This window comes from Bubalus kerabau, chromosome 11 (genome assembly GCF_029407905.1).
Source record: "Bubalus kerabau isolate K-KA32 ecotype Philippines breed swamp buffalo chromosome 11, PCC_UOA_SB_1v2, whole genome shotgun sequence".
NCBI classification, from domain to species: Eukaryota; Metazoa; Chordata; class Mammalia; order Artiodactyla; family Bovidae; genus Bubalus; species Bubalus kerabau.
This window is the reverse complement of record NC_073634.1, coordinates 32191229-32210509: the sequence shown is the minus strand read 5'-3', so window position 1 is coordinate 32210509 and position 19281 is coordinate 32191229. Positions and strand designations below refer to the sequence as shown.

At 50.4% G+C, this 19281-nt stretch overlaps 1 protein-coding gene across 2 annotated transcripts in view; it reads right to left on the bottom strand.

The window, feature by feature from the left end:
* Positions 1 to 19281, bottom strand: part of TTC7A (tetratricopeptide repeat domain 7A) — a 122285-nt gene that overhangs the window by 86219 nt on the left and 16785 nt on the right. For both annotated transcript variants that reach the window (XM_055540014.1, XM_055540013.1), the window contains exons 3-5: positions 17918 to 18086; positions 3889 to 4019; positions 1610 to 1725 (exon numbers count right to left, since the gene is read on the bottom strand). In XM_055540014.1, coding sequence (XP_055395989.1) covers positions 1610 to 1725; positions 3889 to 4019; positions 17918 to 18086 — 416 coding nt within the window. The remainder of the gene's footprint in view (positions 1 to 1609; positions 1726 to 3888; positions 4020 to 17917; positions 18087 to 19281) is intronic.

The window sequence follows — 19281 nt, the reverse complement described above, 5'->3', positions numbered from 1 at the left end:
GTTCTGTTCTGGACTCTGGCATATGCCGAAAAGAGCCCAAGTCTGGAAGTGACCTATTTGTTCCTCAGTCGGGAACTGAGTAAACCAGTTCCCAGTAAACTGAGGACATCTGAAGTAGGACATCTGAACCACAGGGCACTACAAATACTATGCAGCAACGTGAAGAAAAGGCAGCTCTGATGTGGAACAATCTCCAAGAGATACATTTTAAATGCAAAAAGGCAAATGGGAGAATATGTATTTCAAAAAGGAAGAAAATACTACATGCATATAATCACTTAGGAAGGCTGCTAAGTATCTTGGAATGACATAAGAGCCTAGGAACACTGCCTACAGAGGAACCAGGAGGCAGGGGGTGGAGATGGAAGGAAAACTTATTGTCTCCTGTACCTTTTTAATTTGGTATCCTGTATAAGAGTCTTCTATTCCAAAAATGTTAAAAGAATGAATAAAGTGGAATTTAACAAAATGAATCACACCAAAAATGACACAGGGGCTTCAGAGGACTCTAGCCAGTCAGAGCAAAGAAAGCTGATCCTGACCCTGTTTCCTTACCTGTGGGGAGGAGGTAACCTGTGTGGCAGGCCCACCTCCACCTGGGAGGCTTGAGAAAGGCGAGGTGTTCGCCCAGCCTGCGCAGTGACCAACTCCATCGAGCACAGGAGTCCCCACTCCCCCAGGTCCCCTTGCTTGCCTGGATGTCCTCATGGGCCAGCCCACAGTGTTTGCAGAAGGTGGTAATGATGCTAAGGGACTTGGGGCACAGGAAGCCTAGGCCCCTGCCTGCCAGTCTCCGGCCTGGTGGAGGCCTTGAGCCCTGTAGAACTGCCCAAGACCCAACGCCGCCAGCAACACACCCTCCTGGTTGGGTCGCCTCTTCCTCCATCTCCCCCACCACCCAACACACCCCGTGAAACACCACGCTGGGCCTGGCACCTACACCCCAGCCCCACCCCCAGCAGGTGGGAACATCCACCAGGCTCTTCACAAAGGAGGGCGCGCTTCTTAACCCCAAGGAGCAAAAGACTAAGAAAAGGGTTCTCGGCCCGTGTTTGTGCATCCCAGGGCCTCCAGTCAACACACAGGAGAACGAGCTTCTTGCCACCTCATCTGCAGGCAGTTGCACCCCCAAAACGATGCCAAGCCTTTACTTTCACATCTCCCCTGGCATCTCACAGCCCCCTGAAAGATGGAACAAGCAGGAATTGCCTTTTCCATTACATTTTGGAGAGAATGAGGCTCAGAGAAGCAAAATGACTTCAGCCGACACTTCAGTCGACAGCAACCACCGCCAGACCGCCTGGCTCACTGTCCTTCACTCTTCCCATACCCCATCAGGCTCCCAGAACCTCCTCTTCTAAAGACAACCATCCTGCAACACGTGCAGGCTTCACTGCTTCAGCAGCTTCCTGAAGCCCGGCCCCGGTCCCAAGCTCCTGGGCACGCTCATCTGACAAGACAGGAACAAGCCAACCCCCTGTTGTCCTCTCCAGGGAGTCCACACACACATCCCCAAGAGACAAGGGGGACCTGATTCAGTGAGACCAATGTGAGCAGCTCCCAGGACGGGAAGAGATGACCAGGTCCTGCTCGTCTGCCGGCGACCTACCCCTTCTTCAAGTTCGTCACATAAGCGCTCTGGAGGGCGGCTTCCAGGAAGTAGGTGAGCTCGTAGTCGACTGGGTGCGAGCCTTTCAGATGCCGGGATGTGGTGTTACTTGTGACCTAGCAAGAGGGACAGAGAGAGCGCTGCTGTCTGCAGGTTCCAAGGCTGAGGGGCTGGGGCCAGGCTCAGCCCAGGCGGGGGCAGCGGCTCCAGCACCTCCCAAGCCCCCAGGCACCTCAGGAACACGCAGCGCAGGATTCAGACCAAACACGACCTGACCTGCTTCCATTTAAAATAAGTCCACAATATAATACTTCCCAGCAATACTGACTATTCACATGAAATGTTACAGGAGGATCTAAGGGAACACAGAGACAAGCAATGGTTATGGAAGAACCTCAGCATCTTCGATGCTTTAAACTGAGTGGATGGTTTCCTACCCACTAAGTATTATATCGTATGATTTGAAGACAGACTACATGTCATTTTTATTATACTCAGTCAATCTACAATATATTAGACCAATGCTTTATCTAAAATGCTTTGATTTTGTGTATCTTGACAAATTTTACTACCAATATGTAATAAATGTGTATTTTTGTACTTGGAGAAACTTGCGAAATTTTAAAGTTGTTTGGTTTTAAAGGCATTGATAAGGGATATGTATGAAGTCCATGCTGTCTGTCAAATAAAACACTACCCTTCAGAAAAAATAAATAAATAAATAAAATAAGTCTAAACCATTCTCTGCATGCAAATGCCAGATGCCCATAACAGCCTTTCAATGCTGGTTTTATTTGCACTTCAGAGGAAACTGAGGCTCAGAAAGCGCCTGAGAACACAAAGCTGGCTTGAGCCATGATCTCAGACTCAAGTCTGGCCAGCTACACATTCCGGGCTCTGTATTTATTGGTACATTCATTCAACAAGCACTCAAGTGCCTACCAAATGCCAGGCACTGCACTGTCCCTGTCACATACCTCAGAGCAGCTGGATGGCTGACCCCGGAACAGCTGTATTATTAACTGAGCTGTCACTTAAGCTCAGCTCTGGAAGGGCCTGCCTTCACTATGCCACCTCCCTCTCTGATCCAAGGGGGAGAAAAATTAACGAGCCATCCACCTTATTTTTCAAAAACTGACGTAGGTTTAAGAAGGATTCTTAGTTCCTCAGAGGTTGGGGCTGGGTCTTAGAAGGCACACCCAGTCTTGCTGAGAATGCACAGGGTTCCACGGCCTGCCCTCCCTGGACCCACATAACCAGTTATCGAGGCCCATCTGTGAGCCCAGAGTCCCCGGGGTGCTGATTCCAGCCCTGAACACCATTACAGCTCATCGCCTGCATCATCCCCTTTAATGAGTCCAAAGGCCAGGCTTCTACTGAATGGGTGACTTTCTCTTTTTCCTGAAAGCTTCCTCCAAACCATATGTAATTCAAATGTGAAGAGCTTCTAAAACACTGCATGTGACCTTGGCAGAGGTCAACTCAAGTCTCCACATGGACCTGTGCCAGGGAATACACTCGAGTCCTGTTTCTGCAGCTTTAAGAATGGGCCTCTTCCCCACCAGGGGAGCCAGTAAGGGACTCCCAGGGCACCTGAGAGTTGAGAAGAGTGTCTACAAGGACTGGCCTGACTGCACCATTCCAAGGGGAATGGGTGGTGGTGATCAGTCGCTAAGTCATGTTCAACTCTTTGAGACCCCATGTACTGTAGCCCGCCAGGCTTCTCTGTCTATGGGGGGATTTCCCAGGCAAGAATACTGGAGTGGGTTGTCATTTCCTTCTCCAGGGGATCTTCCTGACCCAGGATCGAATCTGTGTCTCCTGCAGTGGCAGGTGGATTCTTTACCACTGAGCCACCCGGGAAAGCCCTCCAAGGGGAGAGGAGTGGGCAAATAGACTAACCTAAGAATCATCTATTAAACAGGGATGAATATAATACCTACTTCATAGAGCTGTTGTGAGGGCTGTCTCAAACAGTGCTGTCAAATTTGGTCATATGAGCTGAGCTCATCAAGGAGTTTGCCGGCTCCCCATAGACAGTGTGGACTCTTCTATTTATTAAAACTATTTTCTGGCAGTCAAGAGTCTCATGCTAACAGGATCAGGATACTATAAGGAGTTTCCAGAGCATCTTAAGGATGGGTGCAGGGCCCTCTTTTCTAATTTGCACAAGCATAACCTATGGGGTTAGTTGGCAAGACTGGAGGGCTGGGTGGTGCACAGATACACGTGCTCAGCAGAGGGCAGTGATGACGACGGGGTTGTCATTTCCAGCTTACCTTCTCCAGTTCCTGCAGGAACACCTGAGCGATCCAGGAGGCTCTCTCAAAACAGGTGATCACTTCCTCCTCCCTCTCGGTCAGGCGGGGGCGGGAAGCAATGGAGTTGGGCAGGCGTTCCAGGGAGAGGCCTGCAGGAGGAGGGGCGCACTTCGGACCTGCCCTGCTTGAAGGTGGGGGCGCCCAACTCCAGGCCCCTCAGGCGCCCAGGGTGGTCTCATCTGAGACTCTGGAGCAGCCAGTGGGAGGCAGAGGTCCAGGGAAGCGGGGGAGGGCCTAAAGCAAGAATGGTATTAGCAGCGGCTGGCATCAAGCAGTGGGCAGACAGCAGGCACCCGTGCCTCATGTGGGGAACCACACTGGTGGTACCCACATGCCCAACTCCTGCCTGGCCTTCCAGGCAGCACTCCACGAAGCAATCCTGACCCCTCCCCAGGCACTCACCACGTCTACATCCTGGAGCGGTTATTTACAACCAACTCTTCTCTCCCCCTACTGTAGTTCAACTTGAGCAAATGAGTCTCTTTGGACTGTCACAGTGCCACAGTCCTTGCACATGGTAGATGCTTGATTACACAGCACTTACACACAGACCTCTTGAGGAACCAACCAATCTCTACCCCGCCTACGTTATACACTCAGGTCCTATGTGCCTGCAGGGGAGTCTGCTGTTTTCGTGTCCCTGGCATTCACTTCCCATTCTTTCAGCAGCAGCACCTCACTTTCCCTTTGAGTGTCCATCCCGCAGCCTCAGCCCCTACCCCACCTCCAGGGCAGGCATGTGATCCAGGCTGACTTATCATCCAGCCCACAGTGAGTGGCTAGGGTGTGCACGTGGCCAGGTAGGCCAAGAGGACCCGATCCCGGAATTCTCACCCCTTCCACTGGGCTGGTTAAGCTGCTAAGAGGTCAGACTGGAAGTGTTAGGGAAAGCTGACCTTAAAACGAAGCTACATAACATGAATGTCATTAACATGATGCTGCACTTGAAAACATGTATTTTATACGTATGTGTCTTCTTACCAAAATTTAAATATAAGGAAACATAACTCTAAAGTCAAAACAAAAACAAAAATCCCAAAATTATAAGAAAGTAGGAAGAGAAGGCTGTGAAGGAAAACAACTATATTTATATTTGTTGTTGTTTTAAGACAGGAAAAAGATTGACTAAACGCTTAGTCATTATAAAAAAAAAAATTAAGTCTACACAGAGCAGAGATGAGACATGATGGTAAAGGGCAGATTCCTAAAGAGTTTGAACCTGAAGAACTACACCCTGAAACCTTCCAATGTATGCACCAATAAATCACTTCCCCGACTTCTCCCTCAAGGCAGGGGAGGGGTCAAAGTCTGCTTAAATTGTACTCCTGACACGTGCGACTCACAGTCCCGACCAGAGAGTGCTGTCCTAGATGGCGGTTCTCAGTGGGCAGAACTCAGATCTTTCTCATCTTTGTGCCCACACAGTATGTGACATGTAGTAGTGTTCAAGATGAACTGACTGAAGGAAGGGATAAGAAGAGAATCCTCATCTCTCTGCCTTTGGCCCTAACATCCAACTGATGACCATTTTAACATTTCAAACCTCCTCTCCCCTTCCCCTCTCTTATTTCCTTATTTCGGGCTTTATCTCTTGAGTAGATAAAGAGATAAATTGCCTTCCTGTCACGTGCAGCTCACAGTTCTGCCTCCAGGCTCTCATCCATCCTGCTCATAGCTCCCAGGGTGATCCTTCTAAAACTCTACTGCTTACAACCCCTCCAAGGGTCCCTGCTGCTATAGTATAAGGTCCAAACTCCTGACTGTACCATACCCTCCAAGGTTCATCCCTGTCAACTCCCCAGCCTTGTCTCTCACCACACATTATAGATTAAATGTTTGTGTCCCCTTGAAAGTCACATGTTGAAAACCTAAAGCCCAAGGTGATGATATGAGGAGGCTGGCCTTGTGGAAGTGATTAAATCCTGAGGCTGGAGCCCTCGTGATAGGGATTAGTGTCTGTAGAGACCCCAGAGAGCTCCCTCATCTGGTCCATCATGTGAGCACACAGCAAGATGTTGGCAGCCTGCAATCTGGTTCAGCAGTAAAGAACCCACCTGCCAATGCAGGAGACACAGGTTTGATGCCCGGGTCACGAAGATCCCCTGGCGAAGAGAATGGCAACCCACCCCAGTAATCTTGCCTGGAGAATCCCATGGACAGAGGAGCTTGGCAGGCTACAGTCAGGGGTCTCAAAGAGCCAGACACAACTTAGCAACTAAAAACAATAACAAACAATCTGGAAGAGGGGCATCACCAGAACCTGATCTTGATTTCAGACTTCCAGCTTCTAGGACTATGAGAAACAAGTGTCTGTGGGGTATAAGCCAGCCAGTCTGTGGTGCTTTGTTCTAAGCCTGAGCTGACTACGGCTCAGACTGCTCCTCTTGCCTGGAATGTAAGGACCCCCCAAAGTCCACCCAAAATTACAGCTCACCTTCTGCCCCACTGAGTGCCACCTCCTCTGTGGAGCCCCTCCTGATACACCCTGGTATAACCAACGATCTCTCCTGGTCTACACTTCACATATTTCAGCCCCATTATTTTTTATACTTATTTATTTGTGCACATGTTTGCTCAGCTAGACTGTAGGCTCCTTAAAGGCATAGACCTCATCACGCTCCCCTTTCTACAACCTGGCGCACAGTAGGCACGATGCAAGCACTGGCTGGCTGAACAAACGACAAGCCCGATCAAGTCTGACAAAGTAGAGTACTCTACAAACACAAGGTAAGGAATCACTGCTTTTCTTGGCGAGATGTCAACCCATATGGATTCAGTGACCTTGCCCTCTGCCAGGATGGGGTGTGAACTGGTTCAAAGGTTGGGGTGCCTCAGTCTGGGAAACGCTGGGCACAGGCCGTGAAGGCCCTTGCTCAACACAAAGATTCAGTTACCCAGGTCACCAAGTGTCAACATGCCTCTTGCCAAATGACTCATGACCAGGAGAGGACTGAAGGGGGAGGAGGAACAGAGGGTGAGCTGGAGGAGACGCAACAAGAAGGCAGAAGAAGGCAGGGCCCCCGCATCACTGCTAGTGCTGGCCCAGCCTCTCCTCTCGAGACCCATGGCCGAGGCCCCCGAAGGATGGCGGGACACAGAAACTGTCCAGGGCCTGGCCTGGAAGCCAAGCACAGATGGCTAGAGGGCACAGCCAACTCCAGAAGACACAGAGAGGGTCTGCTTTCACTCATCCTGTGCCCGCCCTTCCCACCCTGGGCCAGAGATATGCCACTGGTTGGGTTTCCTACTGCCCTACCTCTGGGCCCAGAACTGGGATGGGTGATGCCAGCTGCCTGGCAGGTTCAGGCTACCAGTTCCAAGACCCTGCTGGGCTGGCCGCAACAAAGCATCTGTCTGTGGGGTTGCCACCTTCTCCAGGCTTCATCCGTTCCTTCAGCTCCTAGCAGGGGCCTCTCCACTATGCTTCTCGGAGAATTCTAAACCCATCCTCCTTAGAAGCTCACAGCGAAACCACCTCTTCCCTGAAGGCTTCGGAAGTCTCTCGACTCCAAAACCAGCAGAACGTTTTAGCTGCGTCTCCTCTGCGTGTGCCCTTCCCCTACACTGTAACTTTCCCCTCTGCCCATTTCTGGTTGATCTTTGCACCCAGCGAGAGCAAGACCTGATGTTCAGTGAGTGGAAGGATGCATAGAGGGACGTGCACTGTCACTCAGGCAGAGTGCAGAGCCTGGTGAAGCTTCTCCCTCTCTAAAAAACAGTTCATGCCGAATTTATAAACAAACCGTAGCATATTTATACAATGGAATACTACTCAGAAAGAAACAACACAGATGAATCTCTCAGAACTTATAATTGTGCAGAAGAAGCCTGATATCAGAAAGGACAGGCTGTATGATTTCAGTTATATGTCATTCTAAACAAGAGCAAAATTATTACCTGTATTAATAGAAACTAAGCAATCATTGCCTGGGGTGGGGTTGGGGAAGGGACCAATAGGTAAAGGACCTGAGGGAATTTTCTGGGGTGATGGAAATGTTCTTTGTCTTTACTGGGCTGCTGGTTACGTGGGTATCTACATTTGCCAAATTCATCAAATTACACACTCAAGACCTAGGAACTGTATAAAAATATATCTCAAAACAATAAAAATATTCCTCTTTTAAAGGAAGCAATTATGACTAGGGAACTAATGAAGATCAAATCAGAGGGGATATAGTCATTGATGTGGTGGTGTGTGAAATAATTTCCATACAGAAGACCAAAAAGCTTCCTGGAGCTAGCAATGGTTCCTCCTAGTGAGAGTCACAGTCCAATCACTGAGTTCTATCCGTGAAAAAAGGCTTCTTTGTCTTATATTTGCTCTTTGATTCATATGAAGGTCCATTTTCCTGTCTATGAATCTCTAATGGGAAATATACCAGGGACTCCAGGCCTCGAGTTTCTTCACCCTCTGCCCTGTGTGTGAGACCATACCAGGTCCAAGATGGAGACAGGCTGCTCCTGAGCTTGCCCCCAAAGGATCCCAGTGGATCCCAGCCCTGTCAAGTGTCAAGAAGCCAGGGGCTACCAGCAAGCATTGGGTACCACCTCCTGAATTTCCACTAGCAGAGGGGTCTTTCTGTGAAAACACCCTGTCCTATGAGAGAGGGGAGTTCCTCTTTCAAGAACTCTTGCTTTTTCAAGAACTCCAAACTTTCCGTTTGGAGGCAAACTGACCCTGGCACAGCCCTGGGCTCAACACACAGACTGGCCCTGGCCTCATCAGTCTGAGTGACTCATCCCATCCTGGACAGCAGTTCTTCCAAGAAGCCCCGCCCTTGGAGCCTGGGTTCTGGACGTGGAGATGCAGAACGCGATGCTCCCTCTATAGTGGAACTTTCCAGATATGTGGAGCCCTCCCTCCTGCCTACCCAGCTGGTCAAAGAGTACAGGACACGCAAGAAGGGTACACCCTATGGAGGTGGAGGGTGGGAGAGAGGAAGACATGCAAGTGACTGCTTCAGCCCTCAGAGAGGAAGCCTCAAGGCCAGGTTGGGAAGAACCCTTATAAACCACACTCAAAAGCGGACAACTGTGGGAACACAAAATGGTACAGCTTGGTCATTCCTCAAAAGATTAAAAACAGAATTGCCATATGATCCAGCAACTTTACTTCTGGGTATACACACAAAAGAATTGAAAAAAAGGTCTAGAAGAGATTCGTGTGCACTTATGATCATAGCAACAGTATTCACATTAGCAAAAAGACAGAGGCAACCCAAGTGTCTATTGATGGGTAGATAGAGAAAATGTAAGATATATATACAGTGGGACATTATTCAGCCTTAAAAAAAGGAAATCCTGCCATATGCAACAACACAGATGAACCTTAAGGATATTATGCTAAGTGAAATAAGCCAGTCACAGAAGACAAAGTGTGTATGATTCCACTTCTACGAGGGACCTAGAGTAGTCAAATCAGAGACGGAAAGTAGAATGGGGACTGCAAGGGGCTGGGGGAGGGGAACGGAAAGCCGTTTACTGGACACAGAGTTTCAATTTTGCAAGATAAAGCGTTCTGGGGATTGGTTGCACAACAACATGAATGTACTTAACACTACTGAACTGTACACTTCAAAATGGTTAAGATAATAAATTTTATGTGTATTTTACTGCAGCTGAAAGATTTTTAATGGTTAAGATGCTAAATTTTATATTTTACCAATTGAAAAAATTTAAGAAAAGAAGAGCAGACAATTTGACTTGTATCAAAGTCTCTGAAAAGTGCATATACTTTGACTTCACTCTACTTCTAGAAATTTATCCTTAAAAAAATAATGTATGCAAAAAAATTAAAAATTTAGCTTTAAATATATCCAGTACAGCACTGTTATAATGGCAAAAAAAAAAAAAAAGAGAGAGAGAGAGAGGCTTAAGCTACAGGTTCAATAACAGGAGATAAGTTTGCTAAACTGCAATAGATTCTTGCAATGAAATGCTATGATGCTACTTTAATGTACACATATACTAGAAACTAGTTCATAAAATATTAACTTCAACAAGCAAGTTAAAAAATACATGAATGTATGAACTTATTTCTCTTTAAAACATATAAACCTATAGGAAAAAAAAGACTGGAAGAATATACCCCAAAATATTTACAGAGATGTAAGTCTCAGTTTCCCCAAACACAAAATAAGGTTGCTAACAGTGTCCACCTCATAGGCTGGCTGTGAACATTAAATTTGACGATATACTGAACAACAGAGCATGTGCTCTCAGAAAACATTTCAGGTAATGCTCAGAATGATCTCTTAGGTAGGGGTTTAGCCCTTCCCAAGAATGACAAATGGCAAATCTAACTCAGGGAGAAGAGATTCCCTCCAACACCTCTCCACTCTAAGTGCCAGCCAGACCCAGGTCTTCCGGCTTCAACACCATCCGTCCTCTCAGCCCAGATTCCACACGTCTTTCCTTACTTACCCTCGATGACCCACCAGGGGTTCCCAAATCTCAGGCTTCTGGCCACCCATGGGGGCCTGCCTTTCACATGTGTATCTAACAGCTGAATGACAGCTGTCTACCCTGGCACAGCTGGGCCATAGTGTCAGTGCTGGTTTCTCAAATGCACCCCTCAGTGCCCTGTCCACATCTCACATCCCCACCAACTACTCTCAGGGGTGGCCTCCAACGATGGAGGAACGGACCACGAGGAGACAATGCGGGGAGACCACACCAACTCCTTCACTTCCAGCTCCACGGTCTCCCTTCTGTGAGTCCGCCCACCTTCCTGTCCTGTTCTGTATCTCTCCACCCAGGCAGGACCTTGGTAAAGGCTTGGTGAGCACACGATGAACACACCAGCCCCTTGCAAGACGCCCAGACTGCTCATTCCTCTCCATCTGCAGGCCAGCCTCTCACTCCAGGGCTCACAGTCTGGGGCCAGGGCTGACCCGCTTTCCCACAAGGCAGATGGCCCACGCCCCTTTGAGAAGGAAGCCAAAATAAACAGCTAATTCCTGCCATACCAGGACTAAAAAAACCCCCCAAACCAAATATCCCACCATATCCCGCCCTAGGAGCTGCCTGGTGTTCTTTCATTTTTTTCAGTTTTACTAAACCCATAAAATTGTATTCTTGCCTGGAAAAAAATCCCATGGATTGAGAAGCCTAGCAGGCTACAGTCTTTGGAACCCTACTGAGTGATTGAGCATGCACGCATAAATGGTTAATTTTTTTAAAAAGGACATGTGTGCATAAGCTTGAACTTATAAACACACACACACATACACACACACAAATAAAGCCATAAAATCCCAGGAGACAGTAGAAGAGCTGGCGGTTTCAGAGACTGAATGAACAGAAAAAAAATCTTGAGGGGTGAGGAAAAGATAATTTCTCACAGCTACTTAATGTTTCTTACATTTTTACTTTTAAATTTTCATAGCACTTTCACAATTTAGCATCATATTGCAGTATTCTGGGTGAACCAGGGCTATCTCCCTCCACGGCCAGGCCATCCTTTTATTGGTCGGCCAGCAGATATACCTCCCAGGGTAGCCTCCCTGGTGCTGGGCTGCAGGCAAGAGGCAAAGGGACTGGCTTGGCTAAAGCACAAGACACCTCTGGCTTTCAAGGGGCCCACAAGCCCCAAACTAGGCAGCAATGACTACGTCTGCAGGGCTCAGGGCAGGACACATGGCCGCAGAAATGGGGGGTCATTACCACACTGAGCAAGGGCCAGAGAACAGGAAGCAACACAGGTTGGAGGAGAGAAGGGAGCCCTTTGCCAAAGAACTGCTGAGAGGTGGACAGCGGCACTGGGGCTTTTGGGGCTGAACTGGGTAAGGCTCAAGATGTCAAAAGAACAGGCCTTGAAGCATTATGCATGTCCATGAGAACTGGGGATACCCTTAGAACTCAGATCAACAGAAAAGAGGACAGTCTGTTACGTGGATCCACAATGGCCTTGCCTAGACTACTCCAGATGGACCCAGACAGCCTGCTGGCCAACAGATGAGCCCAATTGTACGGAAACAGGCTGTGCCACACCTCATGGTATGGCCACCTAGGGCCGGAGTTCTGGAACACCAGCAAAAGGGATACCACAAGCCTTCCTGCCGGGCTCTCGATGGCCCCTCATTTCCCAGTCCCTCCCGCATACTCTCTTAGTTCCAGAAAAGTATAACTATACCCTCCTCCAAATATATCACTTCCATTTCCCCAGGGCCTCCCTCTGGATTTTTCCTTTACCTGGAAGGCACCTCTTCCATCCATCTGCAGCTGATCCTTCCTAAAGTTCAGCCTCACCTGCCAGTTCACCTGGGAAGGCCCCACAACTTGCTAGGTCTCACTCACTTCCCTCTCTGGAACAGAGTGGATCAAACAAGTTCTCCCTGGACATCAGTGATTCTCCTACTTGGAGATGGGCAGCTGAGGAGCTGTAGACCCCAAGAGGATTCAAAGACTGACCCTCTCACCCCCGCCAAGATGTCAAGGCAGAGCAGCCCACAGAACTGGGGGCAGCCATGTGGCCAGGACACCATGGCCAGGCAGCAAGTCTGGCATCCTGCCCAGCAGGCCATGGGAGTAAGCTACAGACCAGCCACCACTGGGTGTTCCCGTTTCCTGCTTTTCCCAAATGGTGGACTTCACAGACACGACAGCCTGCTGATGCACAGGCGGGGCCGGAAAGAGTGGCACTAGGTGGCTTATGACTCATCAGTGCTGGGATGGCCCTGCATGCTGCGGGCCTCCTCCAGAGCCGCTGCTTCTCCCTGGGCACAGCACACCAGCAGTGGGCTTTGCTCACCTAACTGCCACTCCTCTGAGAGGAGGGACCCAAGTTGTCCATCATGGCACCCCCACCAGGCACTTGCTGGATCGACTGCTGGCAAATTTTACTCTCTCCAGTGGGAGCCGGGCCAGGGGTACAATGACAAGTCACCAGACCCCTGGCAGGAGAAGCAGACTGCCCTCTAACTGGGGAGACTGGGCCAAGGTCCAAATGAGCTCGACAGAGGGAGAGAATGCTGTATTCTGCAGCTACAAGCAGGGGGATCTCCTGGTGGAGGAGGCACCTGAACTGTGTCTGGAAGGAAGCATTGGCGCTACCTACACGTAGAGGAACAAAAATGGGGCTGGTTGGCGAGGACAGTGGCCCAAGAAAAGGTGAAGCGACAGAACTTTCTAGATCATGCTGAGCACCAGGAGTGACTTCATTTATCAGAAACATGTGGTCCAGGAAGGGAAGGGAGAAGAGGGAGAGAAGACTGGGAGTGTTGAAGAAATGATCCTCTATCCTCAAGGGGCTTCAAGTTTTGTAGGAAGACAGGCGGACAGCCACAAGCACACAGAATCAAACTAGCAGGGCTCTGCAAAGATGGGCAGTACTAAGGACAGGTCTTCTGAGAAGGGCCTCGACACCAAATTATTCTAGATTACCTTTAATGCAAAGTAAATGGAAGATGTTTCCCCCAAACCAATCAGATGGTATCAAAAGGAGGTATCTATTCATGCACCTCTGTGTTCACTGCAGCACTGTTCACAATAGCCAAGACACGGAGACAACCTAAATGCCCATCACAGATGAATGGATAAGGAAGACGCGGAACATACATATTAATATGATGGAATATTAGTCAGCCATGGGAGCTTGGGAGACAACCACTGGCCACCAGTCCAAGCTCTGCTACTCACAGGCTGCACAATTGTGGACAAGCCTCAGTTTCTGCATCCAAAGAGTGAGCATAAAAACTCCCTTTCATTCTAGAGATTAACTAAAGGTCAATCCACCAGCCAACAAATGTTTATTGAGAGAGAGTTCCAGGGCATTGTTTCTCAAACTGTAAGGTGTATACACATCACCTGGGGATGCTGTTAAAAATGCAGATTCTGATTTAATACATCTGGTGTGGGGCCTGAGTCTACATAAGCTCCTGGGTGGTGCATGTGATAATCCTGCCCCTCCCTCCACGCCCTGCCCCCATCATACTCTCAGGGTCCAGAGCAGGAGGGCCCACGCCTCACGTTTCTGGGTATACCACAAAGTCAGATAACCAGAGGAGCTTGGAAGACTGGGGGATGAGGGGCCAACTGGGGGACTGCGACAGGCAGGGACAGGGCCCCTCAGCTCCATCCGGGGCCAGCAGGGGACCTGGAAGCAGCTGGCCACAAGATAGGCCTATTTCTGTGTGGCAGACCCATCAACCCGGCAGCCAGGAGGAGCTGGAGGACCTGGGGAGAGACAGTCCTTCCTTAAAGCCAGAGGCTTTGACAGAGCCCAGCCCACGTCCCGGGGGCCCATGTGAGGCCCTAAAATCCAGTCCTCTGCTCCTAGCAGGATCAGGTCAGTCTGATCCCCGGTGTGATGTTGGGGAACAGTTCATTCAGACAAGAAAGTGAAGCTGTTTTATTTTTCTATCTTAGTGAAAAGTTTGTAGTTTTCATATTGTTTCTGATCAAATTTGACATAGACAATAACTTTTTTCCCTTAGAGGGGTTGGAGGGTCATATATCTTCCTGTCCCCCACTCCATGCAATATACATGTATGTGCACATGAGGTTTCTTCACTTCAAGCAAGAGAAACCCACAACTGCTTCAACTGCTCCCCTCTCTCGAGCTCCTGGGACGATGTCTGAAGCTCTCCCTGAGAATCAGAAAGAATCTTCTGTTCTCATCCATGTCTCCCCAACTTCAGAGCAAGGTCAAGTCCTGGTGAGTGACCTCCCAGAGGACACAGTGCCAAGTCCCTCTGCTTTGAAGGGGAAAGCAGGTGAGTTGAGTGTGTTTTTATGTCTCTCATGAGTGAAGAGACCCAGAGCCTGCTCTTGAGAAACCCACACTTACAGTCCCACTGAGCCTCCAGGCAGGGCGCTCAGGCCCCTCCCACTACGACACACGGCCTCACCCCCTTCCCTCCAGCCAGGTGGGCTGCAGAACCCAACTCCCTGCCCCACAGGAAGGGACCAGGTAGAACCACAGAGCAGACTCCAATGCAAGACGGTACAGAAGCTCAGCTGTAATGGCTTGGTCAGGCAGGGTACTGGGGAGCAGGTATGTCGGGCTTTCGCAGGAGGCCACCCAACATCTGCCGACAAAGGCTGAAAAGAGCAGCCTGGAGGGAGGGCATTCTGGTTCACACACAAGCGAGCTGATGTCCAGGTCAGTTGTTTCACTTCCGCCAGCCTTTCTCATCTGTTACCTGAGAGCTGACCTACATCATTTCCGTGATTCCTTCCAGTCTAGGACTCTGAGCAGCACCATCACAGTGTCTATGAGCTCTGGCTGCCTGGGTTCAAATCCTGATTCTGCCAATTCCAGGGACATCCACAAGGGTCCCTTCTTCTCTCTGCTTGTAACTCCTGGTCTAAAACATACGAATGAAGAGAACACCTACTCAGCGGGTTACTGTGTAGACTGAAGGAGGGCACGCCTGCCGTGGAGTGAGGGTTTAATAAATATATATTGTTTGTTGAACTCTGAGGCATGCTGCTGCCACCATTCTACTTACAGACTGAATGTTTGTGGGCCCCCAAGTTCATCCATTGGAGCTCTAACCGAAATGGGATGGTACCTGGAGATGGTGTCTTTGGGAGGTAACTAGGGTTAGATGAGGTCATGAGGGTGGGGGCTTGATGATGGGATTAGAGGTTTTATAAGAAGGTGAAGAGATCTCTCCAGGAGCCCACAGGGAGGAGAGGTCACGTGAGGACACATCGAGAAGGCAGCCACCCGCCACCCAAGGAGGGAGCCCCCACCAGACACCAATGCTGCTGGTACATGGATCTTGGCCCTCACAGCCTCCAGAACTGTGACAAATTCCTATTATTTAAGCCACCCACTCTATGACATTTTGGGGGGCTTCCCAGGTGGCTCAGTGGTAAAGAATCTGCCTGCAATGCAGGAGACTCAAGAAACAATAGCTCGATCCCTGGGTCAGGAAGATCCCCAGGAGGAGGAAGAGGCAAACCACTCCAGTCATTCTTCCCTAGGAAAGCCCATGGACAGAGGAGCTTGGTGGGATACAGTCCAAAGGGTCGCAAAAGGGTCAGACATGACTGAGCATGAGTCAATGACATTTTGCTCTGGCAGCCTGGCAGACTAACACAAGTCCCATGCTCATAAATGGAGTCAGGACCAATGATGAGCCGTCCCCACCCCCTACTCTCTGCTGCGGAACCCTGCTGGATCCCCTAGACCCAGGAAAACCAACACCATGCACACTCTGGAGGCCACGTGCAATCTCAAGCACACACAAGGTCAGGTGATCCTCAGCATGCCAAGCAGCAGGGTACAGGCACCGCAACAGGACAGAGAGGGCAGGCAGAGAGGAGGCAGGCAAGCACAAGGCCACGTGCAGTCAGCGGGGGCTGGGAGCCAGCACAGCCAGATGATCGAGCAGCCCACGCCGGGGACACCCGGCTCCTTACCTCCCCTGCAGCACCTCTGACCACCGGGCCTGTGTTCCCCCAAGAAGCTGGAGGCGTGCTGGAAAGAGTAGAAAGCAGGAGACAGGGAGCAGTAGGTACCGAGCCAGGTCTACAGGAAAAAGTGCCGGAAAGGAGCCCTGCGGAAGGGTGTTAGGTTTGGGGAGTTGGTGGCAGAGGTGGTTTCCAAATGCCAAATGAAGATCAACCCCCCAAGACCCCCCCAGCCTGTGCCAGGGGTGCACAGAAGGGGACAAGAGAGCAATGGGAGAAGACCCCACACTGGACCATCCGAGATAGGCACCTGCTTCTCACAGCCTGGTACTGGGTCTGTCTTGGGTGAAAATCTCAGCAATTTCCCGGGAGGGCATTAACAGTCTCTCAATGGTGAAAGGGACCCAGGGACTCAGGGGTGGACAAACAGCTCTCAAAGGAGGCTATGCCCTGCTCAGACTAGTCAGTCCTCCGGGACCCTAAGGAGACAGAAGACTGGGAGTGGGGAATCATAGTCCAAAGCCAACATCACAGGAGGTGGAGGTTCCAATCCTGGTTCCACCACAGATCTCTGGGTAACTCTGGGCGAGGTACCTTCCCTCTCTGGGCCTCAGTTCCCCTGTATATAAGATGGCAGAATGTCCCCGTCTACAATAGAAAAGAAGGTGACAAATACTCTGCCAATACCAGGCACCAAATCCCCACAGGGCCACGTGTGTTTCTAGACTCTGGGGGTTGGTTTGTGCTGGAATAAAAAGACTGACCATCCAAGAATCCTGGCAACAGTCTGGACAGACAGGTTCCTGCGACCCTCACTGCCACCAAGAGCCACTGCCCAGGCTCTATGACCCCAGGTTCAAGGATCCAGCGAAGAAGGAGCTTGCAGTGCAAAGTCTGGGGCAGGGCTTTCACTACCATGTAATGCCCACAAGCTCAGGTCAAGGGCACTCTTCCCCCACGTGAGAATCCACAACCCCCATCATGAAATTCCTACATTACTAAGCCCATGTGCCTAGCTCCCCACCAGAACACTACTCACCCTGGGAGGTGGCTCTGACCAGCCCATCACAGGATCCCAGCACCACCCCCCTGGGCCACTCACGGCAGGAGAGCAGCAGGTATCTGAGCAATTCCAGGTTTCTCTGCCATCAAGCACCTGACCTGCAGCCAACATCAATACTGGTGCCAGCCTGACGACAGGTGGCACATTTCTTAAGCCTTTCCCAACCTGGTTACATAACTGATTCCTCTTGTTCATGGTAACCCTGTGAGAGCAGGTTATTACGACCTTTCCCAACCTGGTTACACAACTGATTCCTCTTGTTCATGGTAACCCTGTGAGAGCAGGTTATTACGACCCTGTCTTATAGATAAATCAACTGAGGCCAAGAAAGATGAAGAGCTATATGCCCAAGGGCACACAGTTGGGTTCCTATCTGTCAACAGAGCAGGGCAGGTTATCCCAGCCTTCTAACCTGACATCCAGCCCATACCTGCGGTCAGCCAGCGGTGTGGCTGGTTACCCTGGCAACCACCTGGCCGGTCAGTGCTCCAGGGACGTGGGGGTCAGAGTGTAATGACCTGGACACAGTGAAGGGGAGCCCAAGCTGGTGCCCACACCTACCTTTAATGACAAAGGCCTCTGCCAGCAGCCGCATCTGATACAGGGGCTTGTTCTCCATGGACATGTCATCAATGCCGGCCCGCGCGTACATGCTGATGGCATCTCGATAGGAGCCTTCCACGTAGTGCAGCTTGCCCAGGATCAGCATAGCCTCACACAGATACTGCGGCTGAAAGGACAAGGCCCACATCAACGGGTTCCTGCCGCAAAGCCCCTGGCCCACCCCACCAGGTACCCAGGGATGAACACTCCCCTCTCTGAGCCATAACGGTTTGCCTAAGACCCTGCTCAGAACACCTCTCCTCTTCCAGGAAGCCTTCCCACCCCTCAAGTACACGTGGACAGCTCCCCTCTAGGCACACCTGTGGTCCCTGGCCTACACTGTGGCTCTTGGTGATATCTTCACACGAGTCCCTAAATGTGTTGTGTGTGTGTGTGTGTGTCTTACACCAACTAGACTGCAAGTGGCTTACAGACTGGGCCCTGACTCCTTTCTCCTGAAGCTCCCAGAAGCCCCAGAAGCTTCACCCAAGGCAGGCACTGGCACTCAGTTCAGGCACTTGCTCTTAATACAAGCAGGGAGTCAGAGGCCCAGTCAAGTTTTGTGGGGCCTAGTTCAGTTCAGTTCAGTCGCTCAGTTGTGTCCGACTCTCTGCAACCCCATGAATCGCAGCATGCCAGGCCTCCCTGTCCATTGCCAACTCCCGGAGTTCACTCAAACTCATGTCCATCAAGTCGGTGATGCCATCCAGCCATCTCATCCTCTGTCGTCTCCTTCTCCTCCTGCCCCCAATCCCTCCCAGCATCAGGGTCTTTTCCAATGAGTCAACTCTTCGCATGAGGTGGCCAAAGTACTGGAGTTTCAGCTTTAGCATCATTCCTTCCAAAGAAATCCCAGGGCCAATCTCCTTTAGAATAGACTGGTTGGATCTCCTTGCAGTCCAAGGGGCCTAAAGCTTATATAATTGTGGGTCCTCTATATATATGTGTGTGCGTGCTAAGTCACTTCAGTCGTGTCCGACTCTTTGTGACCCTAGTGTAGCCCTCCAGGCTCCTCTGTCCATGGGGATTCTCCAGGCAAGAATACTGGAGTGGATTGCCATGCCCTCCTCCAGGGGGTCTTCCCAACCCAGGGATCGAACCTGCATCTTTTACATCTCTGGCGCTGGCAGGTGGCTTCTTCACCACTAGTGCTACCTGGGAAGCCCCATCTACACAGATAGATAGATAGATGCATGTATGTATTAACATTTAACCAGGTGAAAGGCCTTGGCAAGAGTCCTGCAGGTGAGGGGCCTGAAGCTGAAACCCTCACCCACAGCAGCAGGACCCCTGCGGGGAGACGGCCACAGCCACAAACGTGG